General features: G+C 37.4%; 1 protein-coding gene across 1 annotated transcript in view; it reads right to left on the reverse strand.

The window, feature by feature from the left end:
* CPLANE1 (ciliogenesis and planar polarity effector complex subunit 1) overlaps window positions 1-10,419 on the reverse strand; it is a 138,771-nt gene that overhangs the window by 65,012 nt on the left and 63,340 nt on the right. Inside the window, exons 26-30 of the mRNA XM_059416317.1 lie at window positions 5,472-5,497; window positions 4,747-4,895; window positions 3,982-4,148; window positions 1,478-1,560; window positions 664-743 (exon numbers count right to left, since the gene is read on the reverse strand). Coding sequence (XP_059272300.1) covers window positions 664-743; window positions 1,478-1,560; window positions 3,982-4,148; window positions 4,747-4,895; window positions 5,472-5,497 — 505 coding nt within the window. The remainder of the gene's footprint in view (window positions 1-663; window positions 744-1,477; window positions 1,561-3,981; window positions 4,149-4,746; window positions 4,896-5,471; window positions 5,498-10,419) is intronic.

The raw sequence follows: 10,419 nt of genomic DNA on the forward strand, positions 1-10,419 counted from the left end.
AAGGCTAGTTTTTTAATAGAAATATCTATTTGTAAAGGCACATCCCATTTAAAATATTCTTTTGTTAACTGTCCAAAGAAATGAACAAATTTGTATATTAAAAAGAGGAAGAAAACCTAATGATGGTGCTTCTCTTATTCAAGTTAGTTCTAAAATTCTGAAACTTCAAAGATTCTAAAAATTAAGAAATCATGTCCCACCTGCAACAGATTACAACTGCTTTTGGATCTCCTTGAAGCAATAATATGCTAGCCAGTACAACAGCCCTATGGTGTGCAGTAATATACCGTAACAGTGAACAAAATTACACATACAATTATGATTCATAATGGTTCTTTATTTGATCCAAGAAAAATGGAATCAGTTTGACAAGGTGTTTCCCTAATTAGCAGCTGAATAAACTCTGGTCTATTTACAGCTGTATTTTACTTTGATAAGGCTGATAGTGATGGGAAAACAAAAGGCATTTGAGATACCATTACTTCTTTCATTCTACCAAGATTAAGACATCTATAACATTTACTAAAGATTATCATTTACCATTGCTATAAAGTTAAATTTCACTAGGAATACAAATCACCTTAAAACATATATTATAAATTATAAGAAAAATAACCTCTTCATCAAATGAATCCCAGATGGCAGTAACGATCACTTCCTTACCATTTATGTTCAGTTGATTTTGTCTCCATACATGACTCCAGTGGTTCTTCCCTTGGACACTGAACCTCTCCTGTGGAATGCTGTTAAAATTAATAGTAGCAAAAAAGAAAAGGGGTCATATAAATAGGTATTATTGTCTTAGGTGTCCTGAGTGTCACATTAGCCATTCACCTGGGTAAAAACAGTCTAAAGGCAAGTGAAAAACCAAGCATTAAATGAATTCCCAGTACTGCTCTAATCAGATTTTTAACTGTGTGAACTGCCTTTGGCCTGTCACCCCGAGAAACTGAGCATATAAAAATACAGAGATAAATGATGTCAGTGGAAATTATTTACCCTACATTCAAAAATAACCTGTAAATTACATATATCCATCATTACCTGATTAATAAATACGTTCTGAAAACAACTATAGACAAGAAAAACTAATCCCTTTTGAAGGAATTTTTTTAATAATTAGAAATGTCCATGTTCCAACTGAAAATGCAATGTAGTTTTGAGAACACAAATAGTGCACTAAAGTGATAGATGTACAAAAACTATACTATAGCTAAATTAAACATTTTGCATATAGAATACCTCTAATATTTTAAGTTAATTCACTATAGCAGTTTATGAAATAAAAATTTCATTGCCTGAAATCATTAGACATCTTACTAATGATGGAATTTCAGTGAAAGAAAAATGCTGCATGGCCTGGATATTCTCTACAACCCACAGCACATTTTTAAAAAGATAACAGCCTTGGCTGGATGATTAAATAAAAACACTTAAGTATAATTTAAATAACATTACCCACTACTTATTGACTTACTTCTTCTAAATGCTGTGGTAAAGTCTGCAGGTTAACAGCAATATTGGAACTTTTAAGACTTCCAACAGGCTCTTTGGTACCTTCTATAGGGAAACAAGGAGAAAGAGAAGAGTGACAATTTGAAAAAAATCAGTTTAGGGGCACCTGGGTGGCTCAGTTGGTTAAGCATCTGTCTTCAGCTCAGGTCATGATCCCAGGATCCTGGCATCAAGTCCCTCATTTGCTCCTTGCAAAGCGGGGGGGAAGTCTGCTTCTCCCTCCTCTCTACCCTTCCCTGCTGTTCATGCTCTCTCCATCTCTCTCTTTCTACCTCTCTCTTTATTAAATAAATACATTAAATCTTTAAAAGAAAAGAAAAGAAAAGAAATCAGTTTACTTTTTAGAAGGTTCAGGAATATTACAGGAAACAAGTATAATGGCAGAAATATTTTCTATCCTCCTTATAAAAAGTTTTTAAATTAAATTAAATTAATTAACATATAGTTAATTAACATATAGTTAATTAATTACTTCTTTCATTCTATTATTCAAATAACATATAGTGTATTATTAGTTTCAGAGGTAGAGGTCAGTGATTCATCAGCCTTTTTTTTTTAAAGATTTTATTTATTTATTTGACAGAGACACAGAGAGAGGGAACACAAGCAGGAGTAGGAGAGGAAGAAGCAGACTTCCTGCTAAGCAGGGAGCCCGATGTGGGGCTTCATTCTAGGATCCTGGGATCATGACCTGAGCTGAAGGCAGACACTTAATAACTAAGCCACCCAGTGTTCATTATATCACATGCCGTCCTTACAGTCCATCACCCAGTTACCCTCCTTCCCCCCAACCCCACCAGCAACCTGTTTGTCTCCTGTGATTGAGAGTCTCTTATGGCTTGTCTCCCTCTCTATTTCACCTTGTTTTATTTCCCTCCCTTGCCCCCCATGATCCTGTTTTGTTTCTTAGGCTCCACGTATGAGTGAGATCATATGGTAATTGTCTCTCTCTGATTGACTTATTTCACTCAGCACAATACCATCCAATTCCATCCACATCAGTGTAAATGGTTAAGTATTCATCCTTTCTGATGGCTGAGTAATATTCCATTGTGTGTGTGTGTGTGTGTGTGTGTGTGTGCGCGCATGCGTACCGTATCTTCTTTATCCATTCATCTGTTGATGGACATCTGGGCTCTTTCCATAGTTTGGTCATTGTGGACATTGCTGCTATAAACATTGGAGGGCTGGTACCCCTTCAGATCACCACAATTGTATCTTAGGGCTAAATACCTAGTAGTGCAATTGCTGGGTCTAAGGTAGCTCTATTTTCATCTTTTTGAGGAACTTCAATACTCTTTTCCAGAGTGGCTACACAACAGACTGCATTCCTACCAACAGTAAAAGAGGGTTCTGCTTTCTCTGCATCCTTGCCACACTGTTGCTTCCTGACCTGTTAATTTTAGCCATTCTGACTGGTGTGAGGTAGTCTCTCATTGTGGTTTTGATTTGTATTTCCCTGATGCCAAATGATATTGAGCACTGATAGAATGGGAAAAGATATTTGCAAATGTCTTTACAGATAAAGGGCTATCATCCAAAATCTTTGAAGAACTTATCAAACTCAACACCCAAAGAACAAATAATCCAATCAAGAAAAGAGCAGAAGACATGAACAGACATTTCTCTGAAGAAGACATACAAATGGTCAACAGACATATAAAAATGTTTTTTAAAAAACACCAGGAGAGGAGGGGGGTGCCTGGATGGCTCAGTGGGTTAAAGCCTCTGCCTTCGGCCCAGGTCATGATCCCAGGATCCTGGGATCGAGCCCCACGTCGGGCTCTCTGCTCACCGGGAAGCCTGCTTCCCCTCCTCTCTCTCTGCCTGCTTCTCTGCTTGCTTGTACTCTCTCTCTGTGTCAAATAAATAAATAAAATATTTTTTTAAAAAATAAAAATAATAAAAATAAAAACAACAGGAGATAACCCCTCTTCATTAAATGAATCCCAGATAAGACTTGAGCGACCTCATGTCAGTGTATTTAACTCCAATCAATGCTCTGAAAGTTTCTGTTTTATCAAAGACTGCCAAGTAAAGTTTCATAGAATTGGTTCACAAAAATGAAGAGGCCCATGATAGTTACATAACCAAGGCAAAATAATTGTAAATTCAGGTTATGAGGTAATGCATTCAACATTTCATAAATATTGCACTTTTTAAAAAAGATTTGTTTATTTTATTCAGGGAGGGGCTGAGGGAAAGGGACAGAGAGAATCTCGAGCAGACTGCCCATCAAGCATAGAGCCTGCCAATGGCCCTGAGGCCACAAACTGAGCCAAAACCAAGAGTTGTATGCTTAACTAACTGAGCCACACAGGACCAAGAGGTCTCTTTTAACTTTTGGATTTAGGTAATTGTAAACATCCTAATTTAAATATATGACTAAATAAATTATCTCAAATAATCATTCCCCAACTTAAAATTAATAAAAGTCAAATAAAAAGATTAGCCAAATGAACTGACCTTCATAGTCTGATAGGTGTATTTCCATTTCCTCTTGGTTAAATGTTTTTACTTCTAAAAGATCCTCATCAATATCTATAAGTTCTTTTTCAGTATCATCAGTGACAGAAATAATCTCATCTTTGGTTTCTTTTACTTCAGGATTATATGCTTCGGTTGGCATTCTACTGACAAAAATAAAGCAGCTAGAATTCTAAGTCATTCTTAGAAACAAAAAAGCTTGCTTTCAATTGATCCCATTTACTGAAAAGGAACATAATGTTTCATATTTATTGTGTTCTGTTTTTTAACCATGTGTGGTACATAGTAGAAGGTCAATAAAATGTTGTTCAACGAATGACTAAACATCCCCATTTTTATTTACTCAAATAACATAATCAATCTATGAAATCTGCCATTCTCACAAAGGAATCTCCCTGCCATTAAAGGTTCAGTCTTGTTATTCAAAGATATATTGCTTCATATGTAAAAATGGATGAAATGATTAGCTCAACTTCCTCTGACACAGGAAATTAACATAATAAGAGAGGATTCTCAGAATGAGAATTAGCTCCTCTCTCAGAAGATATAAGCTAGACCAACAGGGAAAAAAATATTTTGCAATGAATTGTTAAAGCACTACAGAAAATACTCTCTTCCTCCTTCTCCACAGCTCCAAGAAATGTTCATTTCTTTATCTTTCAAGGGTTCGATTCTTGCCATTAAGCCCAAACAACATCAAACGGATATCATCCACTGAAAAGGAATGTATAATCAAAAACTTACTTCAAGATACTTTGACGAGATTCATTTTGATCATTTCTTTCCTCAGTCCGATCTTGAGTGGCTACTGTGACAGAACAGCCAGCATCTGTTTTGCAATCACTCTTTATGCTGGGTACATTCTGAGACTGACAGTAATGATTCTCTAGCACCTAAAAACAAACCCATTTCCATTAGTTAGAATTCACAATTGAATCCCCTACTTTTCTTTCTTTTTTTTTTTTTAAGATTTTATTTATTTATTTGACAGAGAGAGAGAGAGCATAAGTAGGCAGAGAAGCTAGCAGAGAGAAAGGAGAGAGCCCAATGTGGGGCTCGATCGCAGGACCCTGAGATCATGACCCCAAGCTGAAGGCAGAGACTTAACCCACTGAGCCACCTAGGCACCCCTGAGTCCCCTACTTTTCATTATATTTTTAGAGGCACCCCAGAATGAAGGCACTTCAAAATAGAACAAATGTGGTTCTTTCTTTCTCTTTTTCTCTCCCCACTAAAGAAAACAAGAAAATAAAATGAAATGAAAGAAGACAAATATAGAATTAGAATGAGTGGAGGTAAGTCAACCAAGATGGTGACAATAGGAGGTTCCTGAATTCCCCTCCTCCCACAGACACAGTAAATGTACAACTACACACAATTAATGCTGAATTCCTGATGGATTCCTACATATCAAACAAATGAGAAAATATCCCCACAGAGATACATAGAAAACAATGAGACACACTCACCATAAACCCTACTGAAGCACAGTACCCTATAAGCAGGAGGGAACTCCCAACCTCACTCTGAGGAGTGAGGTTCAGACTCCACACTGAGCACTCTAACTTTTAAGATGCCCACTTGAGGGAGGGCCTCCAAACACTGAGCTCTGAAAGCCAGTGAGGGTTGCATCCATAAGTCCCACAGGACCATAGCAAACAAAGCAGCGTCTATTAACAGGAGCATGAGCACTCATTGCAGCTATCTCCAAAAGGCTCACGTGAAAACACCCATCTCCCAGTCTTCCCCTGGAAGGAATCCAGCTGCATACTTCTAGGGGCTAACTATGATACCAAGGAGACTGGGATGTTGATGGACAATTCCCCTGCTTTCTCTTTCTAGTCCATTTCAAGTCACCAGTATCTCCCTGCAAGCAGCTTGTACACACATTTGGGTGCCCCAGCTTTTGCAGCTGCTGCCTGAAGGAAAGGTCCCCAGATCACCTGTCTCTGACAACCAACTGAACTTGCATTTATGAGTCCCAAAGGAATGTAACAAAGAAAGAAGAACCCCTGTAGCTATTTACCTGGGCCTCACAGAGTGAGCAAACACACCCATCTTCCAGTTTCTCTTACCTACATATTTTGCCACATGCTGCCTGAGAGTGTAATTTCTAGTCACTGTGTACCTACATCCTAAATGTGACCTACACCTCTGGGACACTGATAGGTCTTGGTTACCCCCAATTACTGGGAACCACTAAGAACAAAGAAGAAGACTTAGACCATCACAAAGATTTCAGAGCCAAACAAAAGCCCAGGTGAAGGGAATTGATGAGGTTTATCTCCTACATGAGACCACTCTACCCAACCTGGGAGGTGTGACTGTTTTATCTAATGGACAGAAATCAACATAGAATGTCAAGTAAAATCAAGAAACAGGAATATGTTCCAAACAAATGAACAAGATAAACCTCTAGAAACAGATCTTAATGAAATGGAAATAATGATATATCCTGAGAGAGATTCAAAATCATGGTTACAGAGGTCAGGGGATGAACAAAGTGAAAATTTAAGTGATGCATGAACAAAGAGAATTTCAACAAAGAGAAAATACAAAAAGTATCAAACAGAAATAACAGAGCTAAAGAATATAATTGAACTGAAAAATTCAATGGAGAGCTTTAAAGGCAGATTGGATCAAGTGGAAGAAAGGATCAAAAAACTCAAAGACAGGGCAGTGGAATTCATCCAATCAGAGGAGGAAAAAGAAAAAAAATAAAAGAATGAACATAACTTAAGAGACTTATGGGATAGTAGCCCCAGAGGAAGGGGAAAGAGAAAGGAGCAGAAAGCTTATTCCAAGAAATAATAACTGAAAACTTCTCAAATCTGAGGAAAGAAATAGACATTGAGATCCAGGAAGCCCAGAGTTCTAAATAATATAAATTCAAAGAGACCTACACTGAGGCACCATGGGGCTTAATCCCATGACCCTGAGCTGATGACCTGAGCCTAAATCAAGAGTCAGACACTCAAGTGATGAGCCACTTAGGTGCCCCTATTTTTTTTTTAATCATATCTTTTTTTAAGTTTTTATTAAATTCTAGTTAGTTAACATTCAGTATAATATTGGTTTCAGGAGTAGAATTTAGTGATTTATCATCTACATACAATGCCCAGTGTTCATCACAAGTGCCCTCCTTAATACCCATCATGCATTTAACTCATCTCCTGTCTACTTCCCCTCCAGCAACCCACAGTTTGTTCTCTATAGTTAAGAGTGTCTTATGGTTTGTCTCCCTCTCTTTTTTTCCCCTTCCCCTATATCTATCTGTTCTGTTTCTTAAATTTCATGTATGAGTTAAATCACATGGCATTTGTCTTTCTCTAACTAACTTTGCTTACCATAATATGCTCTAGCTCTGATCCATATCATTGATCATATTTTTTATGGCTGAGTACTATTCCATTGTATGTATATTCCACATCTTCTTTTTATATTTTATTTATTTATTTGACAGACAGAGATCACAAGTTGGCAGAGAGGCAGACAGAGAGAGAAGAGGAAGCAGGCTCCCCGTCTGGGCAGAAAGCCCTTTGCAGGGCTCAATCCCAGGATCCTGGGACCGTGCCCCCCACATCTTCTTTATCCAGTCATTAGTCAATGAACATTTGGGCTCTTTCTATAATTTGGCTATTGTTGATAATGATGCTATAAACATCAGGGTGCATGTGCCCTTTGAATCAGTATATTTGTATCCTTTAGACAAATTCCTGTAGTGTAATTGCTGGGTTGTTGGACATCTTTATTTTTAACTTTTCGACGAACCTCCCTACTGTTCTCCAGAGTGCTGCAACAGCTTGCATTCACATGAATAGTCTAAGAGGGTTCCCTCCTCTGCATTCTTACCAACATCTATTGTTTCCTGTGCTAATTTTAGCCATTCTGACAGGTATGAGGTAGTATTTCATCATGGTTTTCATTTGTATTTCCCCAATGATGAATGATGTTGAACATTTTTTCACATGTCTGTTAGCCATCTAGATGTCTTCTTTGGAAAAATGTCTGTTCAAGTCTTCTGCCCATTTCTTGCTTGGATTATCTTTTCTTTGTGTGTTGACTTTGATACGTTCTTTATATACTATGGATATTAACCCTTCATCAGCTCTGTCATTTGCATATATGTTCTCCCATTCAGCAGGTTGCCTTTTAGTTTTGTTGGTGGTTTCCTTTGCTGTGCAGAAGGTTTTGATCTTGATGAAGTTCCAATAGTTCATTTTGCCTTTGTTTCCCTTGCTTCCAATAATGTGTCTAGTAGAAGCTGCTGCAGCTGAGGTCAAAGAGGGTGCTGCCTATGTTCTTCTCTAAAATTTCGATGGATACCTGTCTCACATTTTGGTCTTTCATCCATTTTGAATTTATTTATTTTTTTGTATGGTGTAAGAAAGTGGTCCAGTTTCATTCATCTGCATGTAGCTGCCCAGTTTTCCCAACTATTTATTGAAGAGACTATCTTTTCTTTCATTGGATATTCTTTCCTTCTTTGTTGAAGATAAGTTGACCATATAACTGTGGGCCCATTTCTGGGCTTTCTATTCTGTTCCATTGATCCATGCATCTGTTTCTGTGTCAGTACCATACTGTCTTGATTAGATCTTTGTTATATAGCTTGAAATCTAAAATTGTGATGACTCCAGCTTTCAAAATTGCTTGGGCTATTCACAGTCTTTAGGGTTCCATACAAATTTTAGAATTCTTTGTTCTAGCTCTGTGGGAAAATGCTGTTGGTATTTTAATAGGAATTTCATCAAATGTGTAGATTGCTATGAGTAATACAGACATTTTAACAATATTTGTTCTTCCAACCCATAAGTATGGAATGTTTTTCCATTTCTTTGTGTCATCTTCAATTTCTTTCATAAATGTTCTATGGTCTTCAGAATACAGATCTTTGACCTCTTTGGTTAGGTTTCTTCTTAGCTAGCTTATGGTTTTAGTGCAATTGTAGAATTGATTCCTTTATTTCTCTTTCTGCCACTTCATTATTGTTGTATAGAAATGCAACAGACGTCTGTGCATTGATTTTATACCCTGCAACTTTGCTGAATTCCTGTATCAGTTCTAGTAATTTTTTGGTGGAGTCTTTTCGGTTTTCTATACAGAGCATCATGTCATTTGTGAATAGTGAAAGTTTCACTTCTTCCTTACCAATTTGGATGCCTTTCCTTTCTTTTTGTTGTCTGATTACTTAAGCTAGGACTTCCAGATCTATGTCAAACAACACTGGTGAGAGTAGACATCCCTGTCTTGTTCCTGACCATAGCAGAAAAGCTCTGCTTTTTCCCCCAGTGAGGATGATAACTGTGGGTCTTTCACATATGTCCTTATGATATTGAGGTGTATTCCCTCTATCTCTACTTTGTTGAGGGTTTTTATTAAGAATGGGTACCTGGGCACCTCGGTGGCTCAGGTGGTTGAGCATCCAACTCTTGATTTCAGCTCAGGTCATAATCTCAAGATTGTGAGATCAAGCCCCTCATTGGGCTCTATGCTGAGTAGGAAGTCTGCTCGAGATTCTCTGTCTCTGCTCCTCTCCCCACATAAATCTTAAAAAAAAAAAAAATTCTAAGAAAAAAGAGAATGGGTGCTGTACTTTGTCAAATGCTTTTTCTGCATCTACTGAGAGGATCTTACGGTTCTTACCCTTTCTTTTATTAATGTGGTGTATCATGTTGATTGATTTGTGAATATTGAACCACACCTGCAGTCCAGGAATAAATCCCACTTGATCATGGTGAATAATTCTCATAATGTGCTATTGAATTTGATTTGCTAGTATCTTGTTGAGAATTTCTGCACTGATGTTCATCACGGACATTGGCCCATAATTCTCCCTTTTTAGTGAGGTCTTTGGTTTGGAAATCAAGGTAATGTTGGTCTTACAGAATGACTGGAAGTTTTCTTTCCATTTCTATTTTTTTGAACAGTTTGAGAAGAATAAGCATTACTCTTCTTTAAATGTTTGGTAAAATTACCCTGGCAAGCCATCTGGCCCTGGACTTTTGTTGTTGGGAGACTTTTAAAAATATTTAATTAATTAATTAATTAAAGAGGGAAGGGGAGGAGCAGAGGCAAAGGCAGGGAATCTTAAGCAGGCTCCACCCCCAGTGCAGAACCTAACGCCGGGTTTGATCTCACAACTCTGAGATCATGACCTGGGCTGAAATCAAGAGTCTGACACTTAACTGCCTGAGCTACCCATGTGCCACTGTTGGCAGATTTTTGGTTACTGAATAATTTATTGAGTGAATAATTTATTTGCTAGTTATATATCTGTTCAAATTTTCTATTTCTTCCTATTTCCATTTTAGTAGTTATATGTTTCTAGGAATGTATCCATTTCTTCCAGATTGCTTAATTTGTTGGCATATAATTAATTGCTCATAATAGTCACATATAATTGTATTTCCATGG

Source organism: Mustela nigripes, chromosome 12 (genome assembly GCF_022355385.1).
Source record: "Mustela nigripes isolate SB6536 chromosome 12, MUSNIG.SB6536, whole genome shotgun sequence".
NCBI lineage: Eukaryota > Metazoa > Chordata > Mammalia > Carnivora > Mustelidae > Mustela > Mustela nigripes.